Source organism: Nelusetta ayraudi, unplaced genomic scaffold, assembly GCF_046127955.1.
Source record: "Nelusetta ayraudi isolate G7.1 ecotype Tasmania unplaced genomic scaffold, CSIRO-AGI_Nayr_v1 ptg000002l, whole genome shotgun sequence".
In the NCBI taxonomy this organism is placed as follows: domain Eukaryota; kingdom Metazoa; phylum Chordata; class Actinopteri; order Tetraodontiformes; family Monacanthidae; genus Nelusetta; species Nelusetta ayraudi.
In genome coordinates, this window is record NW_027466052.1 from 2,000,053 (window position 1) to 2,015,959 (window position 15,907).

The following is a 15,907-nucleotide window of genomic DNA, read 5'->3' on the forward strand; positions in this document are numbered from 1 at the left end:
TGTCACAACTTTCTTTTTTTTTGCAAATATTATCAACAATTTTCGTTGTATTAATGAAAAAAAAAATCGTATTTACTTTTTACTTTAGTACATTGTAGAACCTGTACTATCTAATCAGCACTTTTACATCTACCTTTTTTTTCACACAAGTATCCCTGCTTTAATGTAAGCACAGAATGTAAGAACTTTTGACACCTCTGGTGAACAGATTCTGATAGACAGTGACATTTCGGAGCTGTCTTGTGTCTTTTGTCTGACATCACCAACAGGTTTTTTTTTGTTGTTGTTTTTTGTTTTCTCCCCCCTACCGAAATACATCAGTGCGACAGCTTTCAGGTCGACTTGAAGGAAAACAAATCACATTGATCAGAAAATGTCTCACCCAAATTTTCACCTTTCTCTGTCTTCAGGTTTAAGTTGGTTTGGCACTGAATTTGTCCAGAACATTGAGATAAAATGAAATTAAATAATAAAAAGATTGATTAATCTTTTATAAAAAATAAAACAAAACAGAAAATATAAAAAGTGGACTTTGATTATAGTAAATGCTGATAGTTGCGCGCACGGCCCAAGAGGCTCTCTGACCTCTGACCTCTGCTGCTCCAAACACTGTCACTGCTTTAATTTTGTTGACTTTGCTTCACCTCGGTGACCCCCCACAGCAAGAACTCCAACCTCTGGCGCATGTGATTGGTCACTCACACTACAACCCCGCCCACCACACCCACTGCACCACAGATAAGGAGGCTGGACGGCGAGGATGCGACCTGTGTTTTACAGACTGTCCCTGTCAAGCCACGGGACTGGAAGGGAAACGACTGTCGCTCCTCCGTCTACCGTCTTCCAGAAAGTTTGCAGGGCCACTTTGATTCCTCGCCCACAGCAGCCCGTCAGTGATGGATCTCTCCGACTTGCCCTTCTCGCTCACCTCAGACGACCTCTTCGACGACCCCTGCTTCTTCCTCAACTCTGACATCAACTTCTTCGATGACCCGGAGCCTCTGCTGCTGAAGGCGGACAACCGGCTGCATCACTGCTATGTGCCGACTGCGGTGCAGCAGCAGCCGGAGGATGAGGAGGAGCAGCAGCAGCAGAAGGAGCCGGAGAAGGAGCTGCAGCAGCAGCCGGAAAAGGAGGAGCAGCAGCAGCAGCATGTGAGGGCCCCCTGGGGCCTCCATCAGGCCGGCCGCTGCCTGCTCTGGGCCTGCAGGGCCTGCAAGCGGCAGAGCAGCCGAGCCGACCGGCGCAGGGCGGCCACCATGCGGGAGAGGCGGCGCCTCGGCAGAGTCAACGACGCCTTCGAGACGCTGAAGCGCTGCACCACCTCTGAGCCTGAGCAGCGGCTGCCCAAAGTGGACATTCTGCGCAACGCCATCAGCTACATCGAGTCCCTGCAGGAGGCACTGAGGAGCGCCGGCGACCCCGCGTCTACCTGCTCCACCGGCACGGTGAGTTCAAGGCTCGCCGCAGGGACCCCAAATTACTTCCTTTACAGCTTAAAAAAAAAAAGAGAGAACGCTTTGAACATGTTTTGAGCTTCAAAGTCCTCATTCGTGCATTGATTCATTTATTTTTGTTTGTGCTTCAAACGCCACCAAGAAAACAACAGTTATATCAACAGAGCACAGCTCCAAACTGTGTGTGTGTGTGTGTGTGTATGTGTGCATGTGTGTGCAGTGAACTAACTGGTACAAGTTGACCGGCAACAGTGTTACTAGCCTGGGGCTGCATTCACGTCTGGGCTGAACCTGCTAGTATGCTAACAGGTTAGCAGGCTAGCTGGCAACAGCTAGCATGAAGGCAGGCTGCTGCAGTTGCTGTGTGTGTGTGTGTGTGTGTGTGTGTGTGTGTGTGTGTGTGTGTGTGTGAGAGTTTGTTTGTGTAACTGTTTCTCATGTTCTTCCAGGTGGACTCCAGCTCTCTGTGTTCCACCGCAAGTCAAAGCAGCAACAGCAGCTGGACAGCTGATGGTAAGTCCGTCACGGCTACCCCTTTCCCACGATGCACCTTCTCTCAAACCAAATCCCTTTACACACACGCGTCAAATTGTCACTTTTTTTTGTTTTATTTATTTACCCTCCAGTCTTCAGTGTGCTGTCTCTACTTTACCCCCCCCCCCCAGATGGCAGCAGCAGAAACTGGTCGTTGGTTTCCAGTTTGGACTGTTTGTCCGACATCGTGGAGCGGATCAGCGGCCAGCACCCGGGCCAGGGTGGCGACGGCGTGGTTCCTCAGGGACCCGCCTCCCCTCAGAGTCTTTCCGCAGCCTCACCACCACACTGACGGGCACAGACTCAAACTGATGAGCCCTGTAAATAAGAAGCGGGCGCACACCCACATCCTGCGTTTCTGTTAATAAGTCAAGATGTTTTAATAAAGATATTTATATTTTTTATGCACATTGTGCCATTTGTCCTTTGACCAGTATTTTTTAAAAAATGCAGTCAGTCAGCCCCTCTATTGGTTGTTGTTCCCTGGTCAACAGACAGGGGGCAGTCACGTAGAATTTAGGGGCCATTTGGCCATTTACTAAAAACAAACAAACAAAAAACAATAAAAGTAATTAAAGGGGTGTCATGTTTTGAGATTTTGGCAGGAAACGGCTGTTGGGCAGACTGCATTGTCCACAGCAGGCTTCCTTACACACACACACACACACACACACACACACACACACACACACACACACACACACACACACACATATATATATATATCTCACTCACTCAGTGAGTGAGTTTAAAAAAAACAAAAATGTATGTACATATATATATACACTCCATTCCCAGGATTGACAGCTGGATTGTGCTCCTGCTGTGTCAATTTATTTATTCTTAAATAAAAAAGGTTTTCTTTCTTTAGCAACTTTGGCCCGAAGATAAATGTCTCACTGACGCCCTCTGTCTGCTGTCCAAGGAACAACAGCCATAAGAATGAGAAAGAGAGGTAGAGAGAGTAAGAGAGAGAGACAGAGGGAGGGAGAGAGTCCCTCTTCTCCTTTGACTTGCTGTTGCTAAGATACGAACTGCTCATCTTTTCTCCTCGCTACCACCCCTGAGTGTGTGTGTGTGTGTGTGTGTGTGTGTGTGTGTGTGTGTGTGCTCTTTGCTGTCCTCTACACACACCTTTAAAGGTCAGTTGACGTTAGAAAGGTGTTTCTTTTATTTTCCTGCCTTGCAGCTGCAGATGAGTTTTCGTCCCCTGACACCTGAAGACAATTTGAACAGCGGCGTGAACATGCCCCTAGGTTACGCTTTGAATCAGGATTTCATTCTTGTCTGCAGCCGTCATGCCAACCAGGGGGCGCTGCTGCAGCACAACTACACGATCCTCGTGATCATGGTTTAAAAAATATATATTCAAACTGGAAGCGGATGCCTGAGCCTGTGTGAGTCCAGGAATCACTCTGGCAAATCCTATGCTAATCCTAACCTCAACCCCAATCAGAGGCAAGATGGTTTCACACCATTCTATATTGAAAAAAAATGTTCTGTCCATATAGAGGAGGCATATTCTAAATATACTGAAATCTTTGAGCATCATTGAGTATCTCATTGCCGGGTGAAGTCTGCTGTCAATGCTTTCTTTGTCTTCTTCTTCTTCTTCTTCTTCTTCTATAACATAACGCTAAACGCTAACTGTGGCTGATTCGGTGCTTACCTGTCTATATGTGTACCTCATTCTCGGGTTCTTCCTGACTCTGTCGAGCTTCTGTCTGGTTCTTTGGATCCTCCTAGTGGATTGGAGGAGGAATTCCACTGCCAGTTTTCTACCCCTTGTGGTTGTGTTGGTCAGCGGTTGGAGAAACTTTGGTATTGGCTTGTTTCGTGGCCTGGTTTCGATGGGACTACCACAGTGCCTTGTGTTTTTATGCATATTTATTATTATACGCACAGCCGGGAAGCGACGCCGGCATCGCTCCGCTTTCAGCCACGTGGCGCCATTGCCTCCCGAAACAATCGTCTGTGTGAAGTCTCACTTTCCAGCTAGCTTTTTTTTTTTTTTTGCCAGTTTTAAAGGCGACAGAGGTGAGAGGAGGAGTCCTGGAGCTGCTGGGCGACGGGTGACTCAGTGACTCACCTTGTAACGATCCCCTTGGACCCCATCATACATTGTGTGCGCGTCACGCGTTAATCAGGGCACCTGTGAGGGCGTGCGAAAAAAAACAGCTAAAAGGAAGTGAAACGTTGCCGCAATTGATGACCCGTGTTGTCAAGTCCACAATAGCTCCGCTCCAGCGAACTAGTTGCGCCAGTCGGGGTAGGCTAGCCCTCGCCTGCCAACGCTCGCCCTGGACGCTGTCTGATGGATATACATTTCCTGGATTTTTCCTTGGATTGTGCAGTGCCGACAAACCACCGACTCACTCACTCACTCACGTGGGGAACTGCATGGGCGCCTGTCGTGAGTAACCGCTGACATCGGAAGACAGAGTGGAACCTCTCGTTTTTTCGTTATCTTCAACAAATGCAAAAACCCTTAATTTTCGTCCTGAACCTAAAATAGCGGGAAAGGAAGGAAAACAGAACTGAAGTGATTTCATTTTTATTTTGACTCTCTTGAACAAAGAACTCTTAATATGGTTGTGGTTATAAAAGACTGAAATGAACTGAAAACTAACTGGTGGTCAGTCCTTGGTTGTGTTCTATGCTTTAAGTTTTTTGCTGAAAAAATGTCTGAAGTCTTCTTGTATATTTTTTGTTTAAAATACTGCAGTCCTTCCTTGGTTACCTTTTGTTTCAATATACTTGCATCTTAAAGAGCCACATTTGTTGGATTTCCTTAATGTTTTTTCTTGGATGTTAAGTTTTACACTTATCATCCTTTGTGGGGGTTTGAACAATATATCAAGTTGTTTTTTTTTTTTTTATTTAAACACTCGAACAGAAAAAAACTACAGTGATACTGATTTTTTTAAAAAATGATTTGTCAGGTACAACCTGACTGGCACCCCAGATTTTAAATTAACTAGTGTTAGATAAATATTTAAAACTTAATTTAACTCGACATGTTAACCACTACAACCTCAGCCCAATGACGACGAGAAGGATGCGGCTCGCTGAGGGGTCAAATTGGGAGGGCAAGTGGTTTTGTGGGAACTGTTTCCTTTGCTTGCCAGCGGTGCAGCAGAGGGTGACTCTGTGCAAAGGATTATGTTTGTTTTCTGTCAGCCGCTATGTTGAGACGCCTCAAAAACATTTCTTCCGCTCCTTTTAGACAGACACGCCGTCCCGCCTCCCGGAGGAACCGCCGCAACGCTTCCTGAAAACCACCACCGCCTGCTATCCCATAGCTGGCCACCAGGTGGCCGGCGACTCAGCCGTCAAATCTGCTCACAGGTGAGGGTCCAAATTGTCACATACTTTAAAGGTCTAGTGTGTGAAATATGAGAAGGATGAGTTCAAAACCTTGTCCTCCACTAAAATAGCTGATTGAGGGAGGAAGCATGAATTGTTGGTATGAATTGTTTTCACCAAACGTTTCAGCATTGGAATGTGTTTTGAATGAGAATTGTTCCAAGTCTGAGCAGCATTGCTGTCCTGGGGGGTGGGGGGCGGGGGATCCAATGAAAAAAAGCCTTTATTGATTCCACTTTAAATTCTATCGTCCACAGTCATGGACTTTTCAGCTGATTGGCCCCCTGGTGGTCAGGTGGGGAGCTGCAGATTAGAGAAATTTCAATTTGTCAAGGCCTCTGTTTCCAGCAGTAGCTCTTGTGTCATAGCAGCTTCAATACCATTGGTGGCCACAAAGGGGATTGATTTTTTTTTTCTCTTATGGATATGGATTTTAATGAATGGATTTTCACTGAATATTATTTTAGTTTGTATTTTTGTTATAGTTCTGAATGAAAATTACATTTTGATTTGAATATTACAGTGTCATCATCACATGTGGTCTTTGAAAAACTGTGCCCCTCTGTTGTGATGTTAATGGAATGCAAATCACGGGAACGTCGACATAGCAGCCAGATTTTGGACCTTGCAGTCTGTGGCGATGCAGGGGACTGCGTTCCTCTTGCGCCTCACCTTGATGTCAGCGTGCGCCAGTCTCGTCACTGTACGACCACAAGAGGGACACAGACGCTTTAAGGGCCAATTACAATTCCTCAATCTCAAACCTCGCCCTCAACCCTCAATTTTTGGCCCTCAATCTTGGTCCTCAAAAATAAGTGTAAGGGTATCTTGTGACTTAGAAATGGGACACCCCTTAAGTGCAGTTACGTCTTCAGACTGTGGGGGGCGGCCTTACGCCAAAGCTACGTCCAGTCAGTCAAGAAGAAGGAGAAGGAGAAGGAGAAGAAGAAGAAGAAGAAGAAGAAGACGACTAAAAAGAAGAAGTCCTCCGTCGCTTCACAACGAGGTATACAAGTAACGTGAAGCCGGGACCGCCGGTCCGGCTGACAAACATCGTAAAATAAAAAAAAAAAAGTTACGCAACAACGATGTCAATAATCCATAAAAAAGTCTTAAACTAAGACAATACAATGGTTTCGTAATATTTATATCTTTATTAACTAAGAAAATACTTCCATTTGTAGCTCGCTTTTTCATCGCCATCTTTTTCGAAAATGCCTTGGCGAAAATACGCAATGCCTTCTGGGTAGCCCTTACTGCCAAGGGTGGTGCCGGAGAATCTCAATATTGAGGGCGATACAGCCCTTAAACTCCTCCCTCAACTTGACGTTCTGAGAATCGGGACAGCACTTGCACCTCGCGGGAGCGCGCATTTTTCAGATTGAGGGTTGAGATTGAGGGTTAAGGGAGGAATTGGAATTCACCCAAAGATTCAAAGACGGACGAATGAAACTCGTAGTGCAACTACATCGTGGTGTCTCGACCGACCCCATCACCCTGCCTTCACCCTCATCACGTAGCAACAGTTTAGCGAAAGAGGAGGCGCCAATACTGGCGCCTAACTTTATCCCCTGGGGACTTACATTTGCACTTTTACTCTGCCTTCACCCAGATAGCTGATAGGCTCCAGCAGACCCCCGTGACCCGGAGCTCAGGAAGAAGCAGGTATTGAAAATGGATGGATGGATGGATGCAATAGATTTCAGTTACTATCATATTACTTGCTTTTCTAATTTCATTCAATTATTCATACTTCCTGCAACCATGAATGACACATTTAACATCAATTGTGCAGATACATACTGAACACAAGACCACAATTTTCTGTTTGCGGCACTAGTGCTTGGCTGTGCATCAGGAGGTGCACTGGTGGTGGGCCTCTCCTCGAGGGTGTCGTTTATAAATGTAATATTTAGACCACACACACAACAGATCTCTGTAGAAGCAACAAAGGCAGCTCCACAGAATAGACAGTACATCTTTGAGAGGAAATACACCTTTATTGACAGTTTTGTGTCAGAAACCAGAAACAGCTGAGGTCTCTTCAAACTAGGGCCATCTGGACATGGGGCATCAGCTGTGCTTACTGCGCTACATTGCACCCCCAACCTGGATATGTGTCTGTATCATTGAAAGTGTCCACAATAATATGGAGATTTAGATGGGAAACATTTACATTCGACTTAATGGTAGTGTTGGGGTTATCATTGACAGTTACGGTACAAGGGTATACAAAATATTTCATAACATTAGAAATATTTTGTCCATTCTTTGTTGTGGAATTCATACCAGACAGCCAAGTTGATTTCCCCCTTACTACCCTCCATTATAGTTCATGTTTGCATAGTAAATTCAGAATCCACTTATTTGTGACATTTCCTAATTTACTTCTGGAGATGGAAACGCTTGAGTGTTATACATTAAAGTGACAAGTAAACAATTTTTCCATGAAAACATGTTTCCATGAATATATCCTTAACACTTTCCCATTTTTTGGTGTAGCATGCACTACATAGTAGTGTTTCTACTGTGAATGCGTAGTGAGAAATGTGTGAAGAGATCAGAGTTCAACTTTCAGTAACTTATCTTGGTGTTTGATTTGTGTTTATTGTGTTCTGATTTAATTTTAAGTTCTTTTCACAGTGCTCCTCCTCTATCGTCTCACTTATTTAATTAGAAACCTAAAGCTCTCTCTCTCTCTCTCTCTCTCTCTCTCTCTCTCTCTCTCTCTCTTTCTCCTTGAAAAAAACCAAAGTCTCTGCTAACATTTGCTACCTAAATAAATGCCACCGCGGCCTCTCTTTACTGTACTCTTTAAACACAGTTAAGTAAAATCACAACCGTCAGGTCTCCCAGAAAGTTGTTGCAGGAGCTAATGTTAGCACCACGGATAGCGGTACTTTAGTTGCCAAACTTCGCACAAAAAAATAAAATAACAAATGCCAGCACACTAACATTGGCTACATATATTGGTTATTTTCCAATAATCATATGTTGCTGAAGGGGAAATGCACTCATTTATTCAACTTCTTCCACCTCTACCAATATGAATGCAGAGAAATGAATCCTTCTCATGGTTTAAAGAGGAACTGACTCCACATGATTGGTCAATCTCTCAGTTTGGTGCCCCTAGTGGCCAGGTGCACTTCCTTTTTGGTTTGGGGTTTTTGCAGTGTTTCTCTCTTGCAGTGTGCCTGTGTTTGCAGTGTGTTTGCAGCTCTCGGCCACAGTACAAAAGGTTTGTCAAAGACCAAACTATTTGAGAAACTGATGACAACAGCCTTGCGGTCATGTTGCTGACACAACCACACCTGCTTCCACTGCCACTGACAAATGATGAAAATGCATCAGTAGTTGTACTTGCACTGCAAGCAGGGGTGGTCGAACTTGGCCTCCTCTTACCCACAATGCATTTTGTTTGACTCTAGCTTTAATGTTGTGCAAATGATAGGCGCTACTTTGAGGGCTCCCTGCCGAACCTGGACCAGAAAACTCAAAGTAACATTGAACTTTACTGACAATTACATATGTTGATTTGAGTTAATTACAGCTCACCAAAGCTAATGAGAACTGATAAAATAATGACAACACAGTGACAGCCTGAAAATGTTTGACTGTAGATTGTCCCTAAAAATGCTTTTGGTCACCAAAAACAAGTTGCACTTTTTTCAAGGGTAAAATAGACAAAACCCTCCTCAGTTCAAACGAATGTCGTCGTTGTCGTCATTGTGCTCTGTTGAAATGTATTCCGGTCCTAACAGTGCTGCATTTAGAAGAACACTGTTACGTGTGGAACGAGGTCTGGACTCAAGCGCAGACACAGGTCTCCAGGTAGGGGAAAGAAATGTTGTTTATTGCCAAAGACACGCAGGACTGGCCGCCGGAATGAAGAAACTGAGCGAGAACAAAAAACGCTGGAACCTCCAGGTCAACGGTTACAGAAGAACAAAAAACAAAATCACTACCAACGGTTAGGGTTGCCACCTGTCCCGTTTTTCCCAGAATTGTTCTCTTTTTTCACCTCCTTTCCCAGGAAAAATAAAATCTCTCCCGGGACACAATTTGTCCCGTTCTTTAGGGAAAATGACAAAACCTCATTTGATTTCCGTCTGTGGTCTAAATAGGGTTGCCCCGTAAAATACGCGATTGTCTCATATTTGGCAACTAAAAAACCTGTCCCGTAATGAACTGATACGGGACACACTTCACTTTGGCCCGTATATTTCGGGGACGCCTCTCCCCCGTCGACAGTCTTGAGAGATTTCCCGGATTTGAAACTCTAGGAGGTGGCAACCCTACCAACGGTAGGAAGCTGCAAACAGGCAGGGAACAAAAAAAAATCACTAGACTGGCTAGGACGAGGACTAAAAAGAAACAAAAGGTCACAAAGGCACTTGGCTGTAGACCGTAAATGCACCGCACACACATCAGTGACTCTAGGGAATGGCACCGAGAAGTTCTGGCAAGGAGGCCAACTGCCGGACCTATATACTGCTGCTGCTGATTGGGATTGCCCACAGCTGGTTCTAATCAGCTGAACCTGCCTCAGCTGCACCGTGCCAGCCCTGGAAAGAAGAAGGTAGAGAGAATGACACTAACAGGAAGTAGAGCGAAAACAAAATAAAAGCACAGGAAATATAACAAACACACACCTACACACTGAAGTTGACAAATCATTTGAGAAACCAGTGACAACACTCAAACACTGTCACAGCAACATAAACCTGCTTCCACTCCTTTCCTTGAACCATCAATCACTTTTGCGCAACAGTCATTATGTATATATGTGTATGTATGTATGTGTTTGAACAGGAAAGTACATAAACCTGACACTGCTGCATCTCACAGTGGGCAGAGGTAAAAAAAAAAAAAAAAAAGTTAAATTGAGGATGGACGAATACTTTCTCTGTGTCGTGGAGGATGTTATCATTATGGTGTTTTATTATTCATTCATATCATTATTAGCACACTAGCTAGCGAGCTATGCTCCTGGGGTAAAGCAATTTTCAGTTTGCTCACAGTTTAAGTACCAACAAAAACCTAAATTGTCTAGTTGTTCCACCAACTACTAGCCAGCATGGTCATATCATAGCTTGATCATTAACTGAAAACCACATAAAATGAACGCCTCATCCCATAAACATTTCAACACATTGTGTCTGAGTGTGTGTGTGTGTCTGTGTGTGTGTGTCTGTGTGTGTGTGTGTGTGTGTGTGTGCGTGCGCACATGCAGGTGTATCCAAGCCCGCGGGAATAGCAACGCTCGAGGCTTTGCTTTCACATTTTGATTCCAACATCTCAAAGTGTTCAATGTTTCAATACAAACTAGGGACCACTTATTCTTCCCTTTCAATTTCACCTTCCTACCAGTTTGATCTTCGGTAAAAACACACGTCTGCAATAAACGGTGGAGCTTCCACATGCATTAGCAGTACGGACCCGGTTTTATGAAATCTTTCCAGGTTGCCATGCGGTTGCTGTTCTGTGCCGTGGTTGTGGCGATGAGACGGGAGTAGGCGCAGCGGCTGTAGGTGACTGGAAACCCATGGAAGGCTCCGTTGGAAGGATCGGTGGGGGGGATTCCTAGGTGGCGCAGACACAAGCCAAGGTAGACGTCTTCGATGTAAACCGCTGTGACGTGTCTGGATGCCTCCACCAGCTTCTTGGGAAGGTCCAGAGACAGAACGTAGCCCAGTCCCAGGGCATAGCGTGGGTACACCGTTTCAGGGAAAATATCCTGCGGGAGGTACCACTTCGAGTTTGTGTCCCTCAGGACGGCGCGGTTATAGGCCACCAGGCCTGTCATGTAGTTGGTCTTGGGAGCTTTGGACAACATGTTTATGAGATTGGGCACGTTGAGAAACATGTCAGAGTCGATCTTCATGGCGTAGGAGGCGTTGGAGCAGTAGGTGTCCAGCCACTCCAGCATCACCATGGTCTTGATGGTTAGGTTCTTGTAGCAGTCCAGGAAGTTGCTCTGGATCAGGTCTCCATGCTCCCGGCTCTCCTGCAGCACCTGTTCCTGGACCTGAGACGCCCCTTCTCCAGAGTGCAGCCCCAGCAGGAAGAACAGCGCCACCACCTTTCCCTGGACCAGGTTCTGGCCTCCCCAGGTGCTGCGGATAATGTCCCGGTGAGCCCTGTTTTTGGGTGCCACAGGAACCACAAGCACCACATAAGGCTCCTGTTCCTCACACGCATGTGGCTGGTTGATGACGTAGGTGTATCTGTCGGGGTACTTAACCACGTACGGCCAAGGAGACTTGTAGGGGACTGGTGTTGACGTGCGGTTGGTGTTGACGCTGTCGTGTTGCTGGAGGAAATCCAACGAGCTCCACCTGAACAACTTCTCACTAGAATTGATCCGGTAGAGGAAGAAGATCGTTGCCAGCAGCACAACAAGAAGGAAATACCTGTGCCGCGACCCCACACATTCTTTTCTACCCTCAGTAGCTTTTCCTCCACAAAAGACGGGGCACTCCCTGAAAAAAACAACGTTTGGTCAGTCACGCATATGTATGATAAGAGCATCGAGAGATAATCAGCATAGGCAGACTTGGCGTATGGGCCATATATTGCTTTTATGGCCCCTCTTCTTTTGCTAATTAACATGAGGCTGAACATAGTGGCTTGTCGCACATGACACTCAGAGTTAAATGAAAGGGGAACAAATGTTATCGCTTCTCAGAACCTGATAGATAGGAATAAATTACATTGATAGAAAGTAACAGAAGTGAACAGAGGAAAGTAGAGCGCTGGGAACCCACAGGCATTGGACTCGCATACTTGCGTAGCGATGATCGAGCAAGTGTTAACATTGTGTTGTGCAAAACATTGCTTACTAAAGTGTTAAATGCTCTCCGTTTATCAGTAGGTATTACAATGTCTGTTTCCATTGCAGAGGTGGCAAAAGTATTTACATTCTGTACTTAACCAGAAGTACGGATACTTGTGCTAAAAATACTCTTGTAAAAGTAAAAGTATTGATTCAACTTCTTTACTCAAATGAAACTAACAAAAACTGGTTCTGAAATGGACTTCAGTAAAAAAAAAAAAGTCTATTGTTGTGAAGGCTCTCCATCATGGTGGGCTTCAATGACACTAAACTGTAACTGTTTGGGCACATGGATGTTGCTTTTCTGGCGAAGAAAGTTAGAGGCCGTCAATCTTAATAACACAGTTGCCACAGTTAAACATGGTGGTGGGAGCATTGTGCTGTGGGGCTGTAGCTGCAGCCTCAGGCACCGGAAACCTTATTTAGGTGCATGGCATCATGAAAAAGGAAATTATGTCGACATTTATGCAGAAATCTGCTCGTGGTCTACCTGCATGGTGTGGCTGGGCCTTCCAACAAGACAATAACCCAAAGCATTCATTGAAATTAGTCAGTGTGTTTACATGCAGAGCTTAATCGGACTAAGCAATAATTCGGTTTTCTCGTCCAATCAGAGTTCTCACCTTGTCACCGTATACATGCAGCTGAAAAATTTGACTTATTGACGGGAATGTTTCCTCCCAACACTAGGGGGTGGTGTGAGGCTTTTCAGCTGGTCAGCTGCTTCCGGTTGACATAACACATCATTACGATATGTACGATAGTCCATAATGTACGCTGTTGGAGGGCTACAACAATAGAATGTCTTCGATGCTACACTTTGTGCCATCGCTACTGACCTGAAACTCTCGTTCTTGTTGGATGCGGGTTCAGAGCACAGACTGGTGGGAGAGGGTCGCATTGAAGGAGTTTTCGGACACGGAATGGAAAGACAATTTCCGAATGACGCGCAGATCAATCGACAAACTTTGTGGACTGATGAAAGATGTTTTAAGCCCCTCGAAGTTGACTGTTAGAACGCCAATTCCTCTGCAGAAGAGAACCGCTATTGTTTTACACAAACTGGCTAGCTTTGCAGAATACCGCGTCGTTGCAAACCAGTTTGGAGTGCACAAATCCACAGTTAAAAAGTTTGTGTACAGGTTTTGCAAAGGAATGGTGTCTTCAGTTATACACACGCTCATTAAAGTGCCGACCGTGGAGGAAGCTTGTGCCACTGCACGCCCGTTCCAGCAGAAAAACAGTGAATTTACCAAAATAAAAACAAATCAGAAAAACACCTTTTTGGTGTGCTTTTATTTACAAAGTCAAACTTCTAACTTACAAAAAATGTGAACGAAAAGGTATAAATATATATACGAACAAATACGTATTTGTTCAGAGGTGCGCGCAAAGCCGGAGCCCTGCATTTGCTGCGCTACCTTTTTAAAAAGGTCTCTGTTGCGCGTTTTCCGTGCATCCATGTATTTTAATTTGTCCATCTCTTTTAGAAGAGAAAGCATCAGCCCAGTCTCATCCTCTCTCCGAAAGTGAACACTCTTATTCGTGTTTGCCATGTTGTTTCTCCGGTTTTTCGCGCCGTCTGTTTTGTTAGACGATGTAGTTCTGCGGTCATGAGTCGCGAGAGGGAAGCGTGACGCATGCGCACACGCATTGTCCCGTTAATAGTCCGACTAAGGCGTATACATGGCAGAGAAATTCGAATTCCATTTGCAATATCTGGGTGTCTCAGTCGGAGTTCTTCAATTCCAATCGGAGTTCTCAAACTCTGATCATAATCGGAGTAAGGTGTTTACATGCACGCGAGTTCTCCGATCATAATCGGACTAAGGCAATAATTCGAATTTCTCTAGAGCCATAAACGCACTGAGTCTAACAGTTCCTGAAGGATACCAAAACCAAGGTCCGGGAGTGGCCCACACAAAGCCCAGACCTCAAACATATTTAGAATCTGTGGCAGGTACTCAAAGTGAATGTGAATGAAAGAAAAAGGCAAAATATCTTTATCAAACTGTGTGGGCATTTTGTCATTGTTAATTTGGAAACTAATACACCATAAACATTTGTTGTCAATGTTAATTTTCATGAAGAAATCTAAAATGTGTCTACTTTCATACAGGGGTGGGGGGCTAATAATTATGGACTCAACTTCATTGTTGTGTCTGAACGCGTTCAATGAACGATCGTTCATGAATTTGTTCAGATTTTGGGCGAACGTGAACGGACCGTTCATTATTTGCGTTTGAACGCGTTGTTGTTGAACGTGTTCAGTCCGGCGTTTGTGAGCGGTGTTCATAACTACGTTCGTGAGTTTGCCAGATGCCGAGAGCCATCCAGAGGAAACTCCAGCTAAAACACACCATAAAGAGGCTTTAATATTTAGCGGAAAACCACCCAATCTGGCAACCGCAAGCTGCCTCTCTGTCGCTCCAACAAATTTGTCACTATCAGTCGTCACAACCATAGACATATGCTATGTCTCAATTCAGGGTCTGCACCCTTTAGACCGAGTGTCCTCCGTCTGAAGGAAGCGTTCTTCGAGTACCCAGCCTAGAAGGACGGACCAAACCCCGCCTCCCCGGTAACCACTCAGGACGGTCCAGCCTTCGGCGTATTTCCTCGTTTCGTCACCACCGTTCCCTCCGGCTGGCCAACCCCGGAAGTGACGTTTTCATAGTATCAAGCTAACCATTGGTTCGCCATCTAACGATGCCGTTGGATGATCAAATAAGTAATATCCTACGTTAAAAACTGGATACTTTATGTGATAATGTTATACTTAAATTTATACGTTGTGTCTTTGCCAGTACGTGCCACTAATTTCAGCTGACTTCCCAGGATCCTACGATGCTTTACAGCAGCACGCAAAGCATCATGGGATACATAAGTACGCAAAGGATAGTAGCGGTGCATCCTTGGAATCGGCTAATAGATAGACGCCGCGCTGACTGCCGAGTGACACACAGGTGTCTCTGATTTGTAACTCCGTTCCTCCTCCTTGTGTGATGTCACTTCCTATTAATCTCACTTCCTGTATCCTACCTTGTTACAAGTTCATTTTTGAGAACCATGAACTTTGGTTCAAAATGTGGAATTATGAACGATGAACTGAACTAGTTCATTTTAAAATGTGTGAACTGAACTTTGAACTAGTTCAGATAGAAAGTGAACTTTCCCAACACTGCTCAACTGTACATCCCCAGTGTAGACGTGCTTCCTCACCTCTTAGAAAACCTACTTTACTGTATCTTTGCCTCGACTCTGATGCATTGTCCCCAAACTACAAACATTAAAATCAGAGTACATATCAAGAAAATAAAATGCACTGACCATTTTCCTTCATGTACAAAGCCCATCCTCAATTTCTGTTGTTTTGTCCAGATGAGCCGTAGTCGTGGCTGTAATTAAAGTCTATAGAAAACAATGTTATAAAACAAAATGTCAACAAAATTGCACTTTACTTGCTATCGCTGCGGTTGTACACAAAATACTATATTCTTGCTACAGCACTCCCAAAAAGAATATCACCTCGAAAGCTCTTGTTGTTTCCTGCGCACAAACTAGGGTGACCAGATGTCCCAAGCGTCCCGCAAATTGAGACGATGTCCCGCATTCTGATCGACATGCGGCAGTTTTAAATTGCGCATATACAGTACTACCCAGAAAATTTGAATATCCTGAAAAGGTTGTAGTATTTCTGCAATTCAACTTAAAA

The 15,907-nt window shown here is 44.8% G+C and overlaps 1 protein-coding gene and 1 pseudogene across 1 annotated transcript; one reads left to right on the forward strand and one right to left on the reverse strand.

Moving 5' to 3' along the window:
- Positions 1 to 756: 756 nt before the first annotated feature.
- On the forward strand, positions 757 to 2,430 carry LOC142897507 (myoblast determination protein 1 homolog). Its single transcript, XM_076039944.1, has 3 exons — positions 757 to 1,448; positions 1,907 to 1,970; positions 2,123 to 2,430. Exons 1-3 carry the CDS (start codon positions 897 to 899, stop codon positions 2,281 to 2,283), a joined length of 777 nt encoding a protein of 258 aa, XP_075896059.1. The 5' UTR covers positions 757 to 896; the 3' UTR covers positions 2,284 to 2,430.
- Positions 2,431 to 10,541: 8,111 nt separating this feature from the next.
- LOC142887487 (beta-1,3-galactosyltransferase 2-like) lies at positions 10,542 to 11,654 on the reverse strand (annotated as a pseudogene).
- Positions 11,655 to 15,907: the final 4,253 nt, after the last annotated feature.